The sequence below is a fragment of the Bactrocera latifrons genome, unplaced genomic scaffold (genome assembly GCF_001853355.1).
Source record: "Bactrocera latifrons isolate USDA-ARS-PBARC rearing strain unplaced genomic scaffold, ASM185335v1 scaffold_59, whole genome shotgun sequence".
In the NCBI taxonomy this organism is placed as follows: domain Eukaryota; kingdom Metazoa; phylum Arthropoda; class Insecta; order Diptera; family Tephritidae; genus Bactrocera; species Bactrocera latifrons.
The window spans coordinates 788,512-811,316 of record NW_017537256.1 but is presented as its reverse complement, the minus strand read 5'-3'; the positions used below and the strand labels follow the sequence as shown (position 1 = coordinate 811,316).

Sequence of the window (22,805 nt, the reverse complement as noted above, 5' to 3'; positions counted from 1 at the left end):
GGGGTTATATCAATCGATTAGGTGATGACATTTATCGTCTCTATTCCCGAGCACGTTTTGTTTTCACGAGTTTCTATTGCCAGATTTAGATTAGTTTGAAATATTTCAATTTTAATTAAGTAAACTCAAAATAGAAACTTGCAATTACCGAGCAAAAAGCAGCATGGATAAAGAAATCATCGACCCAAACAAGTGTATTGGTAGCGAGGATGCAAATAATGTACACATCGATAGCCCTGTGCTACATGTATCTACAGACTCAATTCAAAGCATTGGTAAATTTTGTTTTTTGTATATATTTTGAAAAATACTAATATTTTTAAAATAGCACGTGTAAATGAAATCATTAATAGTGATTTGAATGACATTGAAGAAGCATCTGATACTTCACAACAACTGGTTGCAGATTCTAACCCACATTCGAAGGAAAATATGGACACAACTGTTGATTTGGAAGCTATCAGTGATAATAAAAACGCAGTAGAGGAATGCCATGTAAAAGAAAATGTGCCATTTGTATTGGGCAAAGCAGATGAAGAACGTGAATCTACAAATGATGCACACATTTTAGATAACGTTGCAAACAGTAATAATGTAATTATTGAGTCGGTTGTAGAACTTATGCCGGCCACGACAGATATATGTTATGCAACTCTGCAGGTTGAGGCTAACAAAAATATACTCCCTGACATAGTTGAAATTATGGACATTACAGATAAAGAAGTGAATGAAGTTCAGTTGATTAAAGAGCAATCAACGAACCCTTGTGCTGAGGTTCCGAAAACTGGTAATATTAATATAATATCATAACATATTTTTCTTTAACTATAACTTGTCTAACAACACGCTAATTCTAAATAAAATTGCAAATTTACAGCAGTTCCCAGTGGCCTGGGTTTGCTATCGCAATACGAATCCGATGCTGAGGAAGATGAATCAAACGAATCGGATACGGCGTCAGTAATTGAAGTACCGACTGCTGTGAATAAGAATTATCGCTCAACAGTCGTGGAAATTGAGTCGGACTCCACTGAAACCGTTTCGTCAGATTCTGAATCGGAAACAGAGGCCGAATATTTAACAAAAATTGCCAAAGTAATTGAGAAACGGATTCAAAGTAATGATGATAACGAGGACGAAGATGATGACGATGAAGAAGATGACTCGAAAAAGAGAGGACGACGACAACCTCCTCGCGTTCGAGGAGAAATATTACTTGATGATTTGCCGCCTATACAAGATCTTCAAATTTCAGTACCAGCAGAGGAATGTATAGAGCTTGGACGTGTACATTCAATTGTAGATCAATTACTATTGGTGAGCGCTTTACCAAATTCAATTTTGCTAGATTTGGACACAGTACTTTTTTTGGAAAAAGGAAAACGTGTTCTAGGAGAAGTGTTTGATGTTTTGGGTCAAGTGGCAGATCCACTGTATTGTGTTCGCTTCAATAACAACCAACATATTCAGGAGAAAGGCATAAATGTAGGTGATGTGGTTTACGTGGCACCAAAAACCGAATATACCCAATATGTTATCCTTTCGAGCCTTATGAAAATGCGTGGATCTGACGCATCCTGGGAAAATGATATAGAACCACCACCACGATATTTGGATTACTCGGATGATGAAGAAGAACGTGAAGCTCGCCACAAGCTGCGAAAGCATCGTCGACAGAGCATTAAAGAGGAGGACGAAGATAAAGAGGATGTAGATGATAAGGATAATGACCCTATGAAACGAAGCCGAATAAATGTTGTTGCTGGTGAAAACACCACAGATTCCCAACGGAGGCATCCTCGCGCTGCTGTAGGTAATCGTAGAGAAAATAGAAGACAAGATCGATTTGGGCAGCATAGTGCGTACTCACCGCGAACCTATCAACCGCAGCATAACACCAATAGTTGGCACTCACATTACAATCAACAATATCAGCAAAGACCGCCTGTACATAGTTATCATACACCATACGCCGGTCCATATCAGCAACAACGTCCACTATATCGAAACCCTACGCCACGACCAAATCAGTTCCATCAGTATTGTCCTCCTCAAATGCAAATGCAAGCACCTTCGCCTCACGCATTACCACCACCACAAATGACACCGCCACCTCCAATACACGCAATGACACCTCCACTCCAGATGCACCCAATGCCCCATCCCTCCACCGCATACGTGCCAAATCCCTTTGCTTTTCGGTCATCAAAGCTATCTCAACAATTCTCACAGCCTCAACCTACAACTTCAATTCAATCACCAGCAGAACCAGCTCCACCAGGTGCCGAATAAGGGCAAAGCCTTTGATAGGTTAGCTAATACATAGGAAATATAATTACTATTTGTATATATATATCTAGTAATTAATCAACAACAACATATAAAACTGAATTTATTTTTTTCATATTCATTTTACTTTATTTTATATTGTGGTAAAAATATTAAAATATTCTTAAGCTACTTTTCTGTAGGTACATAATTGAAGTGGGCGAAATCTGGGTTATTTGTTCATTAATTACTTTGCTTTAAAACACAAAACAATTCACTACGAATACTATTAAAACAAATATTGATTTAGTAAACAGAAAACTTCAATAAACAACAAACATTTAGCCATTATAATAAGCGATAAAATGTGCACTTAACACACACATACATGTACATGTATTCTGTTAACAATAACGTTAAAATCATATTTGAAATTTATGTATTTTTATATGAATGCATTAAGCTATAAATTTAAGTTTGCTTAAATATATACTATATAGTTTATTATTTTGTTTAAACGAGCGTCTGTATTAAAATTACATCGCCGAATTTTTATATACATATATGTACTTATTTGTGTAAATATAAACTTGTTTTCATAAAAATTTGAACTTTTCTCGAACGCATTCTTTTAAATGATCGTCTGTTGAGCACTGAAAACATTGCAAATTCGCACAAGTGTGCTGCAGGCACAAATATTCAACATTGACATAATTAGCATTTGAAAGCGTATAACGTCTATTTACAAAACAAAAATTGTGGTAAATATTCTTAGGGTTAAAGCACTTTTTCGTTTGCAATTGAGGATACTTTCGTGTAAAAATAAAATCTGCTAATTGTGGTAACTGTTATATGTATGTATATAAATCATTACCTTAACATGGTAAAAGTTCTATAAAGAATATAGTAATAATATTTTTTAAAATAACATAAAATCTTCCGACATGTATTTGTAATGTCAAATAATCGTAGCAAGTTAATATTCCAGATTCCAGCATTTTTAAACATTTCGAAGAGATATTGCAGGTCAAAGAAAGGCGTTGTAAGAACCTAACATATTAAGGTAATGATACGTATGCACATACATATCTACATATGTTTCTCAATATACATATATGTATGTATGCATTTGTATATTCGCTGTAGTTGATATCCCTAAAAACATTGCTAGCATCTATACTTTGCCTTTTTTTTAATACTTTAATATTTTTTGAAATTTTGAACAATATCGAGTCGATTTTTTAAAAAGATAATAACAACAGTAATATTGTCTTGGGAGTCTCCATCCTTTGCTAATTCTATAAGAATTTTTGGAATGTTTTCAATTTTTTGTTCAGTATCGGCCAATAATTTATAAATAGCGTCTACTATTTTATTTTCGGGAACATGATCAAATAAACCGTCCGTACCCAAAACGATAAAATCGTGCGCCCCCGTTAAGGAAACGTCCACAAAATCGGGTTCTGCAATCGCTGGAGCCACTGAATAATCGCCAATGGAGCGAGATACATTTAAAATGCCATTTACACGCCATTGCCCTTGGACATAAAGTACAGTACCACCACCTTCTGCCATTTCAATTCGTTTGCGTTCATCTGGCGCATCCGGTTTATGTGATTTAACTAATTGTAAACTTACCGTGGGGCTAACAAGTAATGCCTTTGAATCCCCTACCCATGCAACGTATAAATGCCCGTAAGACGGTGGAGTCTGTTGCGCTAGAAGTACACAAACAGCCGTTGTTCCACTGGAAATTCCTTTTCGAGAGAACATTTTATCTGTCTGTAGAAATGAATGCTCAAAAGCTTCTCTATACGCTTTAACATCATCAAGATCATTGCTGATGGATCGTAAACTTTCAGCTAGAAGGTATGGTATTTGACTTGCAGCGTAACTTGCTGCCAATGGGCCTGAATGACCATCGAATACACCATAAAAACTGTATGTAGATTTTAGTTTATATAATTCACTAAAACGTTCCAAACAAATATGGCGATCTTCCATTTTGCGTGGTTTATTTTTAATATGACCAGTTGTATAAACTACTGGTGGCTGCTTCGTATTGCAGTTGCATTTTGTTCCATCCAGACATAAATCTTCTGAATCTGCAAAATTCGGTATGTTGCTTAATTCAGAATTATCGGTCAAACGTGTCAGCAATTTTTCCAAATTGTTCACTATATACTTTTGTAATTTTACCAAATCATAAACCGTTTCATTATCTGTTGTCTTGGTGGAATCGTTTATGCCTTTAACAGTGAACTGACATTCCTTAGCATTTGAAAATCCCTGTTCGACTTCTGCAACGACGGCTCGCAAAATGGATATTTGAAAATATCGTGGACATCGTTTCAACTGTAGATGATTCCATACAGTCATAATTATTTCAGCGGACACTTCCTGAGAACACACTGGGTATGTTTCGTTGCTGCTGCGCGAAATGCAAGCACGATTAGTTTCTCCAGCATTGGTTGCATTATTTACTCTGTCCCGCACTAACTCACGAAGATAGTTTTTAAATTCACGTAATCGGGTGCATTCAACAGATTGCGCTGAGATTGCTCCATTTGCAGATTCTTTTTCAGACATTTCTATACTGAGCTATGCACATTCACCAAATTGTTTTATTGATTCTGATAAACTTCAAATGTTTTACTTCCTTTCATTTACATTAACTTAAATTGCTTTTTACACGATATATTTTTTGTTTTCATTCCAGCATCACAAATATTTGGAAGTATTTACGCGCGTACTCAGCTGATTTGTTTCAATGAGTAATAGTTTTTATCGATAATAATAAGACTCGATAAGTAAAAAAATCGGAACATACAATTTTTTTTTTTTTAAAGACCCCCTTTTGAAAATGGTATTCATCCAAAGCCTTTATTTTCTAAAAATTTCAATTTACTAAAAAAAATTGTGTATGACATAATGTATTTTATGAAAGACGATTGCTATATCCTTTAAATTACATCATAATTAGTAATACAAAAGAAAAAACAAGCGCCACATTTTCTTTAAACAAGAAATGTTTTGACAAATCTTAATTTTGCAATCTTAATTTAATATTTTGAATTAAATTTAATTAAAGGTAGTAATAATAATGCTCAGCTTTGTGATATACATATATAAATAATCACTCATCTAACGTTATATGTAAATTCGCTGAAGGATGCAAACCCAATTCCTTCATTGAAGAACTATCATGCTCTGCCTCAAGCGTTTTTCGAGGGAACGCACAAATCAATTTGTATGTGCCGCCATTTTTTGTAACATGTGCATGCTTTTCAGCAATATATAGTCGAAGCACTTTCAGTAGCGTATCCGATGGCCAACGCAACTGTACCACCTCATCATTACCTTCGGCATTGAGTAAACGTAGTCTAAGAGCAGTTAGTTCGTTGGTAGTTTTACCAAGCTGAGTTTCATATGATGTATTAGTATGTTCGTATGCACTTTTGCTATCCTCGTCACCGAATTCTTCCATCGACTCGAATTCACTACTATCGTCCGCATCATTAGTGCCCACCTCACGGTCTTCATTATTAGCAGCATGTCTACTTTTACCTTTGCCATTTGCATTACCATTTTCTCGCATGGAATTGCGTATCGCCAAATTAATTTGCTCTTCTTCTGTTAGATCGAGCAATTTTAAGCGTTTCTTTTTCTCTGTACAGCCCTCCACCTCCTGTTCATCATCTGACAAGGTAATAGTGCGTTTGGAAGTAGATGGACTGTCATCAGCACCGTCATCCATGAATTCCTTGTGTTCACTAATAAATTCGCGCAACCCACATAAAACATTCGATTCCTTCGGCTCTATGCACTTCCACATCTCTTCACCAGTGCGTGGATCAACCACACAAACATACGGCAAATTCGCACAATGATAAAATGTAACAAAACGACGTCCCTCCGAAGTATCGGTATCAATCTGCGCATATGTTGAATTAATAATTCTTATTTTTTAATTAAGTTTGCATAACCATACTCACTTGCCACAATAGAAATCTTCTTTTAATAACCTGCCGCACTTCTTTGTTGGACCAAACGTCGCGATTTAATATTTGTGAATTAAAATTTTCATCTTGAACATTCACAAGCAACCATTGGCTGAGTGCCGTCGCACGAGCACGAGCTGCCTGGAAAGTACCAGCAAATGATATATCAGTTGGTGGACGGAAGAGATCACCCAAACGCGATGAAGTGGATGGTTTGGAATCTGTAGGCTGCACTCTAGCAGCTGATGTCACCATAGACGCAGCGCGAGTACTAGCCCAACGTCGACCTGATGCTCCATTTGATGATCCTAAACCAGATGCGTCTGCTTGCAATTGTTCTTCCATTAGTGCTCCTTCACGTGCGAAATCACGAAAAGGACACACTTTAACACGCTGATTCATACGTTGCATTCGTCCCGAAGCAGATAAAGAAGGTGCAGCTAGAAAATTATCATCTTCAGGTCCTATTAATTGTTCACGCTTTGGCGCTATAGGTGCTCGAACATTATCTTCATCGTCAATAACTGGTGGTGGGACGGCTTCAGCAGCACTTCCTCCTTGCTCAAAATACAAGGCAACAGCTGACTCTACGTCGTTGTTGCAGGCACTCAATAAGTGTTTAGCCTCATCTGCATTTGCACCCGTTACTTCAACGACGCGTTCCACCAGTTCCTCATTTGGTGTGGACATTTTTACCAAACTTATGTATTCAAGTTCAATATGAATAACTCGATTTTATATTGCAATGATATTTAAAAATTTAAGAAAACTTTTATTTTAACAGCTAGACCTTTTTACTGCACATGCAACAACAAGCGTACAAAAGTATTCTCTTCTCTGTTTATTTCATTTGACATCTGGTTTTCTCCTCTTTTATCTGTCAATAACGTATCGTCGATACAGGGTGTTTGATAGCAAAATTTTTTATGAATGTTTGCCGATTAATATAAATATTTAATTTAACAATTTTTGTGTCTACAATTGAATTTCTAACACTTTAATAATATATAAAACAACAATAATTCGCCAATGTATCATATGACGTTTCCAAATAAACTCAATAACATTCCGAATTCATTGTTTGGGATGTTGTAAGGCTTAACCATCGGAAATTGAGAGTAGAGAAAGTATCAGCTGATAGGATGTAAACTAGGCAACAGCTGAGAGGTATCCAAAAAAACAAGGTTTTTCTATTGATATCCAAGATGGCCGACTTGGTTATTTATTTAAAATTTATGGAAATGTTGACCCAAAAATATTGGTTCTCACACAATGGTCTTCATCATCCGCATTTAAGATCTTCCAAACTCGAATGGAAATCATTTTAATAATATTCAAATATGTTGGCCGTATTAGCTTGCATATAAGGAAATCAACAATATTATAAACGATAACATTCAAAACAGAACGTAGGCTCAATATTTCAGTGTGCATAATAACGTAATGAACTCAAGTATTTAAAGCGAACGATCTGAATTAATATCCAGTATACTTGCAAAACAATGCCCAGGTGTAGGAAACCGCTTCACTAATGTTTTTTTAACAGGTGAGAGGTAATTTGTATATTTTGGCTTTTTTATTATTTTTATATTTACGCAATACAAAAAAATTTACAATGTTATACATTTTTTTTGCATTCTACACAAGAATATTTAAATTTATAAAACATGTATATCTAAATTAGTTCGTCATGCTAAGTATCAGAAGGCCAACTGCATTAAAGATTTACAGAATTTTAATGCTTTTTTTTTACTAATATTGTATATAATTAGATTTTACATATTTACATGTAAATTCATAAATTTATGACATTTTTTGCATAAGTGTATCATAAAGATATAATAATTTTTTATTGATAATCGAAACACAATTGAAGACAATAAAATAATTACACTATTCACACTTATTTTACTTACTTAAAAATAATAATTCCAATTAACATGCAGTTTAGGTGCAAAAATATAAGTACTCGTAATAGCAATATTAACATTAAACCTTACATAACACAATTAAGTAATAAACAAATGTTTCCGTTATTCATCAATCTCTGTTTGCTTAAATGGTGCAATGTGAGGTAGTTTTAGAAATTGAATTTTGCTACATCAGTTATCACATAGATTATTTGCGCAAATCTGGCTTACCTTCCAAACTCCGTACACTTGAATTGCAGAACCAAATAGAAGAGAAATAATTACAAATAACTTTTATATAAACATAAATTAAATATAGCGTATGTGTTTAAGATTGCGCACTTAGTACAAGATATTTAACATAATCTCTTCATAATAACTGGCCGTTATTGACTGAGTGAATACACTTGTTAAGTTTAAATCAGGATTGATTTTAGCAGTGAAGCAAATATAAAAACTACATGCATTTGAAATACAAAAATACTTCATGCTTGAAAACTTAGTAAGTTACAGTATTTGTAAGTACAAACATTAAGAACAACAAAACTAAGGTGACAGAGTCTGCATTTTTTCGTATTTAGCTGTCGTCTAGTGATGTGAACGTATATATGTATACATGTGTATACATATGTATATTAATTGTTTGTTTGAGTGTTTGCTTATAGTAACGTATTCAATAATGTTAACTTTAACTCGCATAAACTAAACGAAATTCTTCATTACGAAAAAGGTGATTACTAAATAATACATTTACACTAGATTGGCATCCTTTGCCATGCTGTAGAATGCCGATTTGGGATTATCTAGTAGTTCCGCAGGTGAAGCAAACTCAGATACTTCACCCTTGTCTAAAACGATCACCTTATCAGAGTCCATTATAGTATTCAAACGGTGGGCAATTGTTAGCACAGTGCATTCTTTGAATTCCGAACGAATAGTTTTCTAGAAAAAAAAAAATAAAAACAAAAACAAATAAATTTTGAAATTATACAACTAGATGCCATTTCAGCTACTTACCTGTATCAAATCATCTGTTTCTAAATCTACAGCGGCTGTAGCTTCATCCAGCACCAACACTTTCGTCTTACGCAATAAAGCACGCGCCAGACACACTAATTGCCGTTGGCCCACAGATAAATTCTCACCACCTTCACTAATCTCGTGATTCAAGCCGGCAGGAAGTGTCTTAATGAAAGTTTTTAAATGAGATAATTCTAGCGCTTTCCATAGTTCATCGTCCGATTTCACTTCATATGGGTCTAAATTGATGCGCAGTGTACCTGAGAATAAGACTGGATCTTGTGGTATGATTGTAAGTCGAGAGCGTAGCATATGCAGGCCCAATGTAGCAATATCTACACCGTCTATTAAAATGCGGCCACCGGCTGACTCGATAATTCTAAAAAAAACCATAATTTATTTGTATTGCGCATTATTTGTGAAAAAATACATGTGATATGAACTAAATAAAGCTTCAAAAGTACCACCATTACTACCATCGTTTAACTCACCTGAACAGAGAGAGGGTTAAACTAGATTTGCCAGCACCTGTACGACCCACTATACCAACTTTCTCACCACCGCTGATGGTAAAGTTAATGCCACGCAAAACCAAATCCAGACCTTCACGATAACGCACTTTGAAATTCTCAAATACCACCTGACCTTCCACTGGCCAATCGCGTGGTACTTTCGAGTTTTCCAACTCCCATGGTGCCTCTTGTTTTGTTTCACCATACTCCTTAATACGCTCCACAGCCACGATATTTGTTTCAATATCGGAAGTCATGCGCACCAACCAATTGAGCGTTTGGGTCACTTGCAAAGAATAACTTACAGACAGACCAACAAGGCCAGCATTCGATTGACCATTTAATACGGCAAAGAGTGCTGCGAAGAGAATAATTAGATTGCCGACCATTTCGAGACGTATAGCTAGCCATCTATTTGCGATTAAGGAAGGATATTTGCAGACCTGATTTTTGTCCACGCGATTGTCAGATTCATCGATAAAGCTATGAAAGGTATTATATTATAAGTATGTTATATTACAATATATGTATATTCTGCACTTATTTATTTTATTAATGTTTGCTTACCGATCTTGTACTGAATAAGCACGTATGGTCGTTACGCCAGTAATCGTTTCGTTGAAATGCGTGTAAATTGGCGAACGCGATACCGATTCCAAACGCATCAATTGACGCGAAGAAGCAACATAGAATCGTTGCGCAAAATAATATAGCAAGCCTATGGGCACAATGACTGCCAAGAATATCGGCGTCGACATGCTGATCACCACAATAGTGGCCAAAACCTTTATATTGCGTTAAATGAAATTCATCAAACAAACGAAGGAGGAAAATAATAAATATGTTAATATGTATTTTGGGAAAATTTTATGTAAGAATGTGTTACTACTTGTGAAACATGATGTTAATAATGAACAAAATTTTTTTTTGGTTATGTTTATAACATAATGTTTTTGAGGTTAAAAATGCCATTACTTGATTCAAAAACTTGATGATACACATTTTCTAATTTGTTTACTTAATCTGACCGCGTTTTTGCAACCAAAACAAAGAAAAATATATATAATTACATAATAGTAAATTCAGGGAATGAAGTCGCTATACAATAAATTCGTGTGCAATTTTAAGAATTTTGATATTGATGTAGCAATCTGAGCAGTATTAATTATTTCAATTATAGAGAATCTACAGTATATTATATACATATATATGTATATATAATAGTAATTTTGTTTCTATATCAAGCCTAACTGGAGTACTTCGAGCACATAAAATGTGAGCATTATGTTTTTGAACATTTTCATGCAGGAATTGTTTTCGCAATATAATACCTACTATTAAAAAACGTACTTCAGAATATTACATGTAGATCAACATTTTTCTTTCCTTCCTACTGATGCATATGTTCCTCAAATACCTAAATAATTACAGTAGTCTTGTGCATATCGATACAATATCAACAAGGCAACAATACAGTAATATTAACGGTTGGTTATAAAAAACGTTAGCTAATATAATGCTTAATATATAATAGCGTTCAAGTAAGTAAACTGATATACCTAAATACCCCTGTACAATACATAATGTGTGTATGTATGTACGTGTGGTTGATTATATTTGTAAAATTTTGTATATTAAATACGGCATTAAAATGCAACCCGCTGAAACTAAACGAACGCATTTAGTATTTACATATATGCATACCTGAAAACCGCACCAAAGGCAGTCATCAATTAATTGTGGCAGTTTTGTATCAACGACATCAACATCTTTTGAAAATCTGGACAATATGCGACCCGTGGGTGTTGTATCGAAAAAGTTCAGTTGTACGCGTAGCATATTTTTTAATAGCATCAAATGGATCACAGTTGCTGCACGCAAAGCACCCAAGTATGGGGCAACAGTCATTAAATATGACACTACAGCTGCAAACGAGTTACAGGACAGGTGGTTGTTTTTAGAGATATACATTTAAATGTATGTATGTATTTACTGTAACCAATATCTAACTACTACATCCATATACATATGTATGTACCAATAATGCTTAAAAAACTTTGATTTTATCGAAAAAGAAAACGTATACAACTTTCACGCAACTTTAATCTTACTTTGAGATGCATTACAAATATACTGAACATACTATTGCTATAGCCCAATTGTTAACGTTATTCTCATACAATTCGCTGAGCTTTGTTTTCAATTTATAGTGATAGTGTAAAATTTTGGCTCAAATTGCTACATGTTGCTGGCGATTCTTAAAAATTTTTGGGGAAGGATCTTTATTCATGAAAATTTCATTTGAATGCACCCAATTATATGGACATGTGACGATTTCACGTTGGTTATTTAAAAATCTATGGAACACACATACATACGTAGATTATTTACGCTATTATCATTATATGAGCATGATTTGTTTTTAGTAGTAACGTTACAATGGCTGCATTTCGATTGTTTCTATTTCGTACACACATTTAAATTAATGTTTGGACATCGTCGTCAGAGAATCGAAACAACATACATGTAAACAATATCCCTATATAACAGGGATATGACTTCTGTTAAACTTTGCGGTAGTAATAAATATTTACGTATATACATATAACGTATTATGGCAAAAAATGTTTGGTAGGCGCATAATTCGCTTGGCAATTTATAGATATAAGTGTTCCGAAGCGAAGAATGCACCGAATTAAATACTCATTGCAGCGCCTATGTTCGTATTGACATGTATTTATATTCATTTTCGATGAACGTAAACTAAAACAAACCCGTTATAAAAATTTGCCCTGTTAGATATACAGCTTCATATTAACAGGTTTTCGATGAAAATAAATGGAACCGTTATATAAGTTTGCGCTGTTCGGTGCACATTTAACTACCAAATTTTGTAATATTTGAAACGATGTCAGAACTTGCCAATTCGTAAATATAGGTGAACATAAAATATTGCGATAGCAGTATTAGTTATAGAGGGTTTCGAAGTTTACGCAGTTAGTTAATTGCAGCCAAAAATATTTCTACACTCGTTAGGGACGAAAAAATTATTTTTTTACATATGTACATATATCATTAAATACATACAGATCGCCCAATACACATAAAGATCTTATAAGCAGGTAGCTATTAGCAAAAAGCATCAATAGGATCTTATTTTATAATATAACTTATTAATATGGGTGGTATATAGAACTAGGAGAGTAGTAGCTAGCAATTTTGTACTTTTTACAGCTTGGACACTAAGTTAATAACATATTATTAACTTATATGTTTAAATGTTTATAATTATAATTATTTTCTTTCCAAATTGTTTAAAATACCTATTTATATGTAAATTCAAAGAAATAAATAGATTTGTGATATATAAACCTTAATTATATAATTAGTTATAAATATTTTACCTATTTTGTTATTTACCTATCATTAACGAATTGTGCTTGCTTAATTGTATACTTAATGAGGTTATAAAGAAATTATTTTGTTTAAGGTTTTGCAGAGATTGGTTGGCAAAAAAATAAATTAATTAATAAATTTAAATGGATAGAAAAATAAAATAATATACTACAATTAAAAAGGTTGGGAAAAGGTTTTTCGAGTTTTTATACAAATTAAACAAAAATTGCGTAGAAATGCAAGCAACAAGGAAACAATTATAACAGAAAACTTCAAAATGACACTCAAATAAAAAAAATAAAGAGCATTGAGTTGAATTGATAACAATGAGCTAATTTACGTTGGATTTTTTATTTTCAGAGCAAATATGAAAACTGCAGGGAGCCTTTGCAAAAGATAAATCAACTTAAGAAGTGACGGACTCCCTCATGTATATATGTACATATGCAACTGGAAATGTAAAAAAGATATTTATAAAACCATGTGAACATAAAGAAAGGTCTTATATTTACATTTATGTTTTCTCACAAGATAATCAAGTGCATGTACCTGAAACATGGTCGACATAAATATTCGCGTATTGAGCGGCATTATTGTGTCTAATATATGCACATCGCTAGTGCAACGATCTAAAATATGCCCAGTGGGCGTTATATCGAAAAATTCGGTTGGCAAATGTAAGAGGCTACTATAAAGTTCGTGGGATATTCGTAAAGATGCGTGAATTGTGGCCACAGCAACAGCTAAAGATGCGCCGTAACTGCAAAGAGCTATACGGATGAGATATGAGTGTATATGTTTTAGATATTATATAAAACTCCACTAGTGTGCAAACTCGCTAACTAAACTAAATAAAAGATGGGCTGGTTGGTTTGTTTGTTTTTCGGCTCAAACAAAAAAACAAACAACAACAAAAAAATCAGATTTAGGTATTGAAACTTTGTGAAAGGGCAAATGTTGAATGTTCGAAGAAAATGAATTGAGTGATATAAAAATGAATAAAATTTTGTGAAATTACAAACCATAAATTATGTAAACAGCTGCAATTATGTTTTGCAAGTCTGTAAAAAGAAATTGAAAGAATCAAAACAATATAAATACCATAAAAATTATTGTAAAGAAACTATCCAGTGTGCCGGGTAATTCTTCATCGATCACTTCCATATCACCGCTGAAATGATTCAATAGACGTCCTAGTGGCGTGATATCGAAGAAATTGCAAATGGGTGCGCGCATTATAAACTTAAGCAGATCATTGTGGAGCTCCTTGGCCGCCTTGAGTGTGCCAGCGTACACCAGTACGACAGCGAAATAAGCAAACACGCCTATGTTTCAACACAGTCACAATTGCCGGCATATACACCAATTATATGTTCAAGAGTGGGATGTGTAGTGTTTATGGTAAGTTGAGGAAAATAAACACAGTAAAATTATATTTAACTGAAATTTCAGGAAAAAGGCTAAAGTGTCTTGTGCTGCCATTCGTCATAACCAGTTTGAAGAGCTGGATGAATTAAAGATCTGATGGCCATATGTGAGTTTTTTTATGAAATGGGTAGAAGAATCTCAATAAATTCGAAACTCCACGCATTGTTGGATGTTTATGAACACTTTGCACCTATTCAAGTATTATATAATGGCGATTATGTAAAATTCGGTGGTAAACGAAGATATGGTGGTGTAAAAGAAGACATGCCATACCTAAAAATCAGTTAAAACGCTTGTGAGAGCTATTGGTGTTTAAGCATGTATGTACGGTTATCCGCAACCGAAATTTCTGCCATGAGTGTGCTAATATTTTGAAAATATAATATTTGATAACCTACAAAATTGCGAATATGTATTATGTTTTTAGTATTGATTTGAAAATAGCAAAAAAAGGAAGAAAAAAAGGAGAAACATGAGGTTTAAATTGGAATGTAATAGAGAGGCAAGAAAAATATATTACTGAATAAATAGTAGTGCAAAAAAATTTAATTAAATAATTTTTAAAATTTAACGGCTGCAGAAAAATGTATGTATGTATGTAAAATGTATTTTAAAATTTAGCTGATATAATACGAAATAAGGATAGACAATAGTAAAAGTAAAGCAATAATTGTTAACTATGGTAATAAATGTAATAAAAATAGTAATGTAAAAATAATAGCAATTTAATAATAATAGTAATGTAAAAATACATAGTAATTAAATAAAATTTAGTTATATAAAATGTATGATGACTAATTTATAACTACTTAAGGCTCATGATTTAAAATGGAATGGTTACCAGAAAACAATTACACTAATAAAGAAGAAAGCTGCAATGGGAGAAATTGGGAGTGCTCAAAAATGATTTTTAGTACATAGTTTTTGAATACTCAATTTCTATCGCTAAATAACAATAATGATCGATAATAAAGTATTATACTAATCAACTACACCATAAATACAAAATATTAAAAAAAAATATCTCATTAGCACTGCGTTGAAGCAGAAGCAGCATGCAAAGAAAGTTTCAAAATAAAAAATACTTAAATTGTAAAGTTAAAAATTTCTTAAACTCAAAAAGCAGCTTTCATGCAACTGAGGGAGTTGTGCATTTTTATGGGTTTTAAATCAAGTAATGGCGACATTTGCATGTTTATAAGAAGACTGACTTTTATAGGACAAACCGCAAAGCCACAAAAGTATTTTAGTCGAATTGCTTGCAGTTGCCCATAAGAAAATCGGTCTGCTGAAAATGATTGAAATGAGCACAATTAGTAAGTGTACCGTCCAGATTTGTTATTAATTTACAGTTTATACGTTGTCATGTTCAGCACTCATGCCGTCGTACCAAGTAACGATAGTACTGTTATATATGTGCATATTGTTTCGAGACAGTTTTGACTTTTTTTTTTAATTTTCATGCAATAATTTAAATTTTTATAGCAACACCAAACACCAATTATTATGAATGGATTATTGGTAGGCGTTCGTTAGTTCTAAAATTAATTACACGAAAAAGCAGTAGTGTAACAAATATACATATATATGTTAACATATATATTTTATAGTATTTTTTTAATATCTATAGTTATAGTGGATTATTTTTGTTTTGTTTTGTTTTTTTTTTACCCCAAAGAGTGTTGACATAAATTGTTGCAGCACACCCGGCAGTATGTTATCGCACGTATCGATATCTTTCGAGAAGCGGCTGAGTATGCGGCCCAACGGAGTCGTATCGAATAATTCAGTTGGCCAACGCATTACCTTTTTAACCAGTAATACAAATACTTCCAAGGAACTATTTAGGCAACCAAATGCCAAACACAGTCCAGATAAATAGCGCGATATGACTAAGCGAATGCAAATTCACCGTTTTAAGTTTGCAAAATACATATTTTTTGCGACATATTTGTTTTTGGTAGCGTTACGAATATTAAAATAGAAAGTAGAAAATATAGCATATAATTCGAAAATGTCAGGAATATTTTTTTTTATCATTATTTGTATGTATATATCGAAAATATATTAAAAGTGTTATGGCAACAATTACAAAAAAATAGCATGCAAATTTCAATAAATTATACACAAATGTACACAGGAAAAGTAAAGCTAAATTAATAAAGCGGTTAGGTAAATGCGCTTCAAGCCAAAAACAGAAAACAAGGTTAGTCGCTAGTCGCTGGGTGGAATACTCAGTGCATTCCGATGAGGGAATTAATGCTACAGTTATTTACATGCATCAGTTGAGAATTATGAAAACTACAAATAAAGTAACGACAATATTTGCAACTCTATTCAAAAATAAAATTGTAAAGTCTTTTTTAGGCTTAGACCTCTCTGCGGTTTTGTGTGGTTGTGAAGCATATATAGCAGATTATCTCGTAAGAGATAGGTAGGTGCACATTTCGGTTGAAAATATACGCCATATAAAGTTCTTTAAGTGGTTTTAAGACACAAAACCAGTAACACATTGCAACACAATTAAAAGTGCACATTGTAAAATAAACTATTTTTCAGCGCCATATAATTTTCATTATTGCATTACAAATTTTTGGAAATATGGAAAAATAATTCAGATTTATATCACAGATTTTAGGGCAAAACGACAACGTTATGAGTTCGTAGTTATGAGTTTAAGTTTGCGGTTCGATAGTATTATCTAATTGCATTTTTTTTTTTGTTTATGCCATATTGTATAGTATGTATGTAATGAGCGTGTATGTGTCCGCGTTTATGCAAAGGATGTTTAATGAAACGGAAAATTAAAATTTATTAAAATTTTAGTACCGAAAAGAATTGACTTATGACCGTGCGCCATAATTGTGGTAAAGTGAAATCAACCGAGTCGATATCTTTTGAGAAACGATTGATGACTCTACCCAAAGGCGTCGTATCGAAAAGTTCCATGGGCCATCGTAGTACACGCGATAGTAGTACATTGTGAAGTTCCTTAGCACAATAAATACAGCCGAGTGCCAATGTGACCGAACAGCTAGCTTGACTAACAACTGCAAGGAGTTTTTGTATAATTGTTTAGTGATTTTGTAATGTAAGAAACAATTAATATGGATTAGAATCAGTTTAACGAACTCTTTGACAATATTTGCTCTGGTGCAGAGTCACAAACAAAAGTACAAATGATTTTCAACAATAAAACAAAAATATAATGAATATTCGCTAACAAAACTGCTAAACTACATTACTAACATGTACGGTATGTATGTACTGGGTGGAATTAAATTTTATTTTTTAATATTTTGTTTATTGGGGAAATTATTAGGGGAAGGATTGAGGTATGCAACCGAACACGCTTGAAAAGGAGTTACTGTTTTTACAGTGCAAACCTGAATTCTCGACATGTCAGACTTCCGTAAAGAAGTTGAAGTTAACGCACAAATTTAGTAGATCAATGGATTACAAGCTATGAACTTTTCAATGCGAGTTGTTTGTAACCAAAGAGCAGAAAATATGTTAAAGTAGATCACCGTTCCAACTACCGAATGGGAACGGACGCATTTTTATCTGAACAAAGACTACGGCAGTATTTTTCAAAATTATTATTATTATTATTTTTTTTTTTTTGAAAGAATGTAATGATTTGAATGCAAAAATTTTGAATTTTATGCGAATGATAAATGCAATTTCATTCAAAAAAGTATACGGCATAATTTTGATAAAATTCAAAGCTGTATTTGTGTATATAAATAGTAAAATATTTCTATATGTAAAAGAATTATGTTCGCTGAAAAATTTTAAGCGAAAACTTTTATGGAAAATGAATTAATTCCCACCACAGCATTTGGATCGGGGAGTATTAATTTAATTTAATGGAATACGATTTTTTTATGCGCAGCAAATTGCAAATATAGCTTTGACATTAAACCATATGTGCTCAGCTTTCAAAAAATGTTTTCAGAATTTATTTGCTGAGCTCACATTGTTTAATATTGAAAATAAAATCAATTGATATGAAATTTACCGAAAAAACTTGTGATAGGACAACGCGCCAATTTAGTGGTAGAACATTATCAATGGTATCAACATCTTTGGCGAAACGATTCACAACTCTGCCGAGTGGTGTAGTGTCGAAAAATTCCATTGGTAAGCGGCAAACGTTTTTCAGTAAATGATCGTGTAGTATAATCGATGAATAAATACAACCCAATGATACAGTCAATACGGAAAAGTAACTGGAAACCACTATTGAGGTTAGGTGATAATATGACAATATGCATTATTCGCATTTGGTGTTGTCCATTTTGTGTAAAAAAATAATAGCCAATTAAAAGAAAACAAGAATAATAAATGCATTTTAGTAGCAAGCTTTTAATTATATTAATTTAGGTGGTTTCATTTCAACCTTTGCAACGGACAACTAAAATGCAGAAAATTATCAGCCGAAGTAGAAGGTTTGCATACTAACGGCGATTATAACATCAAGCAGAAAAGCAAATATTATGTATTAATGCAGTAATAATATATGTCGAATGTATGTATGCACATAAATCGGGTACAATAAACATACATATAGAAATATAAATTTAGTCGAAAAATGTAAATAAATTATTTGGGCTCTATGTGTATGAATTTTGTATATTATATTCTGTTTTATAAAATATTATTGTGAGACTTAAATAAATTGATGATTATAGTAAACAAATAATGAAATATGCTATGATAAATAAGGAACAATGGTTAGTATCAATACTATTCGGAAACAAATGTTTCGTCTAATGAGTATAAATTGGTTTTATTATGCCTTAATTCCAGATGAAACCTTTATGTATGCATATGAATTTCAATGTTAGCCAAATTCAACTTCGCGTATTTAAAAAAAAACTTATAGTATTTTTGTAAGTTCGAAGTTCGATGTATTTAGTAACATATTTCACAATATGAAGAAAAACAGAGATTTCGATGAATATGAAATTTATTAAGGGTACACAAATTTCGACTGTAAACAGTTATGTTGATTACGCCATATTATTGAGATATCATTCTCTAAATCATTCTTGCCATTAGGTGGAAACTTCTTGCTATTTATAGTCGAAAGCTATGTTTGCATGCTATTAACCTTGAAATATATATATATATATATTTTGTTTCTAAATTAGTTACCGAATAAGCCGTCATCATGACGGAGCTCCAATTGTGCGGTAATACAGTATCGATTGTATCGATATCTTTCGCGAAGCGATTTACAAGTCTTCCCAATGGTGTTGTATCGAATAATTCCATAGGCCACCGGAAAACACTATGCAAAAGGTTTGTATGCAATGCCTTCGAGCATAAAAGGCAGCCGATGGAAACGGCAAGTGTAGCAAGATAGCTCCCAAGCACTATTTTATTGTGTTCGAAAGAAGTGTTTAATAAAATCAATATAACCGCGTGATTTACGTCTACCCGCTAAACCAAGTACCATATAATTGTGCAAGCTTTGAATATTATGCATTTATGTGCATATGCGTAGCAGATGAAATTTCTTGTATTTACAATCGTGCAAGAAGGCATAGAAGTTTCGAGTGAAAATTGAAAAAGTAAGAAATTTTGTGCTTTATAGTCTAGTAATACGTTAGTAGGGGACTGTATACATTTTGAATAAAACTTTGTTTTCATTTTGCCAAAAATGATGGCAGTAATATTGTAAGTGAGAAGCGTTAGTATTTCAAAGGCCAGCATTTAGTAGAAGATGAATTAAATATAAAATAAGTAACTAAAATACAAAATAATAAGTAATATATACTAAATAATAAGACCATATAGTAATACGAAAATAAATGTTTTGGACTAGCACAAAAAATAACCCTGCTACCTTTCAATATGGTATGTACAAAATGAAATAATTCCAGTTATAGAAAATAACAAAATAAATGCATTAACAAAGAAGCTTTATGAAACGCCAGGCAGGCAAACAAATTTAAAAGAAACATAAAAACACTAGACACTTAATACATTAAAAATATAAATTTACATTTACTTATGCGTATAGAGTTAGAGAACATTGTGCTTACCTTGACCAAAACCGAAAGCGCCATAAACGCCTAGGTACATATCACGGAGTCCGGTGTCGTTTTCCACATTCCTGTCATTCGACCATTTTGTCAACCACAAATTAGAGCCAATCGAAAATGCTTGATATATGAAGTTCAAAACGAGGGTAGCAACTGACAGGAAAATGCCAACACTTTTAATATAATGCTTGTAAACATGCATTTGTACCTGTATTGGTGGTGAAAGAATATATGTATATCGTAAATTTTTCACAGAATGAAATAAAATATATAAACACAAATACTCACACCACCAGTTTCTGATTTTTCGGTTTCAATTAGTTTACCCTCTTCCACTTCAGTCTTCTTTTGCGACAATGTTGAAATTGCTGAAGCTTGTGAGTCTTGACGACCAATATTGCGGCGCCGTAAACTACCTTTACCGCTCTCTAGCGACTTTACAGAACTACATTACACAAATAAAAACAAAAAGATTAAATTCTTTCAATTGCAACAAATAATATGTAAACTTACACAGAATCTGACAAACTTTCAGTACGTGCTAAGGAAATGGCCTTTTCGAATGTGCCTAGAAGCTCTTCCGATTTGATGGTACCCTCCAATTGTTGTTTAATTTCTTCCAAATCACCTTCATCAGGGGACTCTTGCAGATGTTGTATAATGAATTCCGCAAAAGCGCCTTTGCCTGCCAACAACTCTTGATAGGTGCCACTTTCACTAATTTCGCCCAATTTCATAACATATATATTGTTTGTTTGCGGCAAGAACGTAATGCCATGCGTGACTAGTACACGTGTCTTTTTCGCCAACAGACCATTCGGTCCAATCACCTCTTCGAATATATGCTTGCCCACATGTGAGTCTACAGCACTTAAGGGATCATCAAGTAGGTACAAGTCAGCATTGCTATAGACGGCACGTGCCAAAGAAATACGCTGTTTCTGACCACCAGATAAATTAATGCCTTTTTCACCGATTTCAGTTTGATCACCGGCTGACAGCATGTCGATATCGGCACGTAACGCACACGCATCTATTATACGATTATAACGTTTGCGATCATATTCTAAGCCAAATAGAAWGTTGTCACGTAGTGTGGCATTCTGGATCCAAGCCTGTTGCGGCACATAGGCAATGGTGCCCACTGTGTTAACGCGACCCGACAATTTGTCCATCTCACCAAGCAGCGCGTGTATGAGTGAGGATTTGCCGGAACCAACTGTACCAACGACAGCGCACAATGTGCCTTTTTTCACTGTTAAATCGATGTTTTTCAACGTCTGTTCCCCATCGCCCCAAGAGAAGGCACCCTTTCTGATGACCATTGGATCGGCTGAAAGTTAGAAAATTTTAATGAAACTAGTCTTAAGAGTGAACAATAATAAAGTTTTGCATTATATTTACCCTCTTTGGGATCATGCTGGACACTGTTTGGATCCAATTCCTCGCTATTCATGAATTTGTTAATACGTTTCACAGAAACTTGAGTCTGTGTTTTATTTTGATGACGTGTAAAAAGGTTGTAGAAATAATATGTTTATTAGTTAGTTTATATTATATAATATATTGAATAAAATTTCTCATACATTGAGTATGCACAATCAGTAATGAACAATCCCTTGTTAGTATAAGCGAAAAATTAAATTATCATTTTTAATTTTTTTTAGTTTAAAAACTATAATATGACAATAAACCAAGTGCTATATTGAAAAACGTTATATTATATTTAAGCCAATTATAAATGATTTACTTATAGTGAATTTCGAAAAGCGACCAAGCAATTGTTAAACTCTTGCAACATACTGCCACAGAAAATAATTGTTGTATTCACCTAAAAATATAGGATTATGATCAGGATGACGAGAGAGAGAGAGGCAATATATTTCATAAACGGTGTCACAATTGGACTATAGCCGTGGCCAAGTCAATACACAACATAACATTAACGATCGTATGTCACATTGTGAAAATGGGCACTAAAAGCACTTTTACCTCCCATATGTCACCATATTAAATTCGCTATGATTCTTTCACTTTCCACTTTACAAATCAAGCGCCAATAAATATATTCGGATAAAACTTTGCACAAATATCGCTTTTATGGTATGCCTTCTCGAGCCTAAAATATCGGACCATAACTGTTCAAGCCCCACATACCGAATATGTGGAGCTCAGTGCGTATGACTAAATTTATGCTGAATGAATATATTATTGAAA

The 22,805-nt window shown here is 33.3% G+C and overlaps 4 protein-coding genes across 10 annotated transcripts in view; 1 reads left to right on the top strand and 3 right to left on the bottom strand.

Annotated features, from left to right (window-relative positions):
• The first annotated feature begins 57 nt into the window (after positions 1 to 57).
• LOC108974794 (H/ACA ribonucleoprotein complex non-core subunit NAF1) lies at positions 58 to 2,312 on the top strand. Of its 2 annotated transcripts, none has more exons than XM_018942833.1 (3): positions 58 to 275; positions 407 to 787; positions 878 to 2,312. In XM_018942833.1, the coding sequence occupies exons 1-3, from the start codon at positions 164 to 166 to the stop codon at positions 2,290 to 2,292; spliced, it is 1,908 nt and encodes a 635-aa protein (XP_018798378.1). In that variant the 5' UTR covers positions 58 to 163; the 3' UTR covers positions 2,293 to 2,312. The 2 variants fall into 2 exon arrangements, with proteins under 2 accessions (XP_018798378.1, XP_018798377.1); XM_018942832.1 differs by having other exon boundaries at positions 329 to 787.
• Positions 2,313 to 2,713: 401 nt separating this feature from the next.
• LOC108974796 (protein phosphatase 1F) lies at positions 2,714 to 5,022 on the bottom strand. The gene has a single exon (XM_018942836.1). The coding sequence runs from the start codon at positions 4,855 to 4,857 to the stop codon at positions 3,469 to 3,471; it is 1,389 nt and encodes a 462-aa protein (XP_018798381.1). The 5' UTR covers positions 4,858 to 5,022; the 3' UTR covers positions 2,714 to 3,468.
• Positions 5,023 to 5,325: 303 nt separating this feature from the next.
• LOC108974795 (UBX domain-containing protein 7) lies at positions 5,326 to 7,089 on the bottom strand. The gene is made up of 2 exons (XM_018942834.1): positions 6,264 to 7,089; positions 5,326 to 6,202 (listed from the first exon to the last, which is right to left on the bottom strand). The coding sequence occupies exons 1-2, from the start codon at positions 6,957 to 6,959 to the stop codon at positions 5,405 to 5,407; spliced, it is 1,494 nt and encodes a 497-aa protein (XP_018798379.1). The 5' UTR covers positions 6,960 to 7,089; the 3' UTR covers positions 5,326 to 5,404.
• A 1,058-nt stretch (positions 7,090 to 8,147) lies between these two features.
• Positions 8,148 to 22,805, bottom strand: part of LOC108974792 (multidrug resistance-associated protein 1) — a 24,301-nt gene continuing 9,643 nt past the window's right edge. The window contains exons 8-16 of one of the 6 annotated variants that reach the window (XM_018942826.1): positions 21,993 to 22,077; positions 21,102 to 21,921; positions 20,877 to 21,033; positions 20,589 to 20,796; positions 14,209 to 14,432; positions 10,279 to 10,496; positions 9,691 to 10,194; positions 9,197 to 9,578; positions 8,148 to 9,121 (exon numbers count right to left, since the gene is read on the bottom strand). In XM_018942826.1, the coding sequence (XP_018798371.1) occupies positions 8,930 to 9,121; positions 9,197 to 9,578; positions 9,691 to 10,194; positions 10,279 to 10,496; positions 14,209 to 14,432; positions 20,589 to 20,796; positions 20,877 to 21,033; positions 21,102 to 21,921; positions 21,993 to 22,077 (2,790 nt within the window). In that variant the 3' untranslated portion in view covers positions 8,148 to 8,929. Of the gene's footprint in view, positions 9,122 to 9,196; positions 9,579 to 9,690; positions 10,195 to 10,278; positions 10,497 to 11,415; positions 11,637 to 14,208; positions 14,433 to 16,206; positions 16,428 to 17,364; positions 17,586 to 18,556; positions 18,778 to 19,695; positions 19,917 to 20,588; positions 20,797 to 20,876; positions 21,034 to 21,101; positions 21,922 to 21,992; positions 22,078 to 22,805 lie in introns of all 6 variants that reach the window. The other 5 variants (XM_018942830.1, XM_018942831.1, XM_018942829.1 and 2 more) reach the window with 5 other exon arrangements.

What these genes read in the sequence shown, in the direction of transcription:
- LOC108974794 (XM_018942832.1), top strand. Translation starts at nt 164, where the DNA reads ATGGATAAAGAAATCATCGACCCAAACAAGTGTATTGGTAGCGAGGAT. An exon ending in AGACTCAATTCAAAGCATTG is followed by an intron (nt 276 to 328) that starts GTAAATTTTGTT and finishes TTTTTAAAATAG; the next exon opens with CACGTGTAAATGAAATCATT. An exon ending in TGCTGAGGTTCCGAAAACTG is followed by an intron (nt 788 to 877) that starts GTAATATTAATA and finishes GCAAATTTACAG; the next exon opens with CAGTTCCCAGTGGCCTGGGT.
- LOC108974796 (XM_018942836.1), bottom strand. Translation starts at nt 4,857, where the DNA reads ATGTCTGAAAAAGAATCTGCAAATGGAGCAATCTCAGCGCAATCTGTT.
- LOC108974795 (XM_018942834.1), bottom strand. Translation starts at nt 6,959, where the DNA reads ATGTCCACACCAAATGAGGAACTGGTGGAACGCGTCGTTGAAGTAACG. An exon ending in GAAGATTTCTATTGTGGCAA is followed by an intron (nt 6,203 to 6,263) that starts GTGAGTATGGTT and finishes ACATATGCGCAG; the next exon opens with ATTGATACCGATACTTCGGA.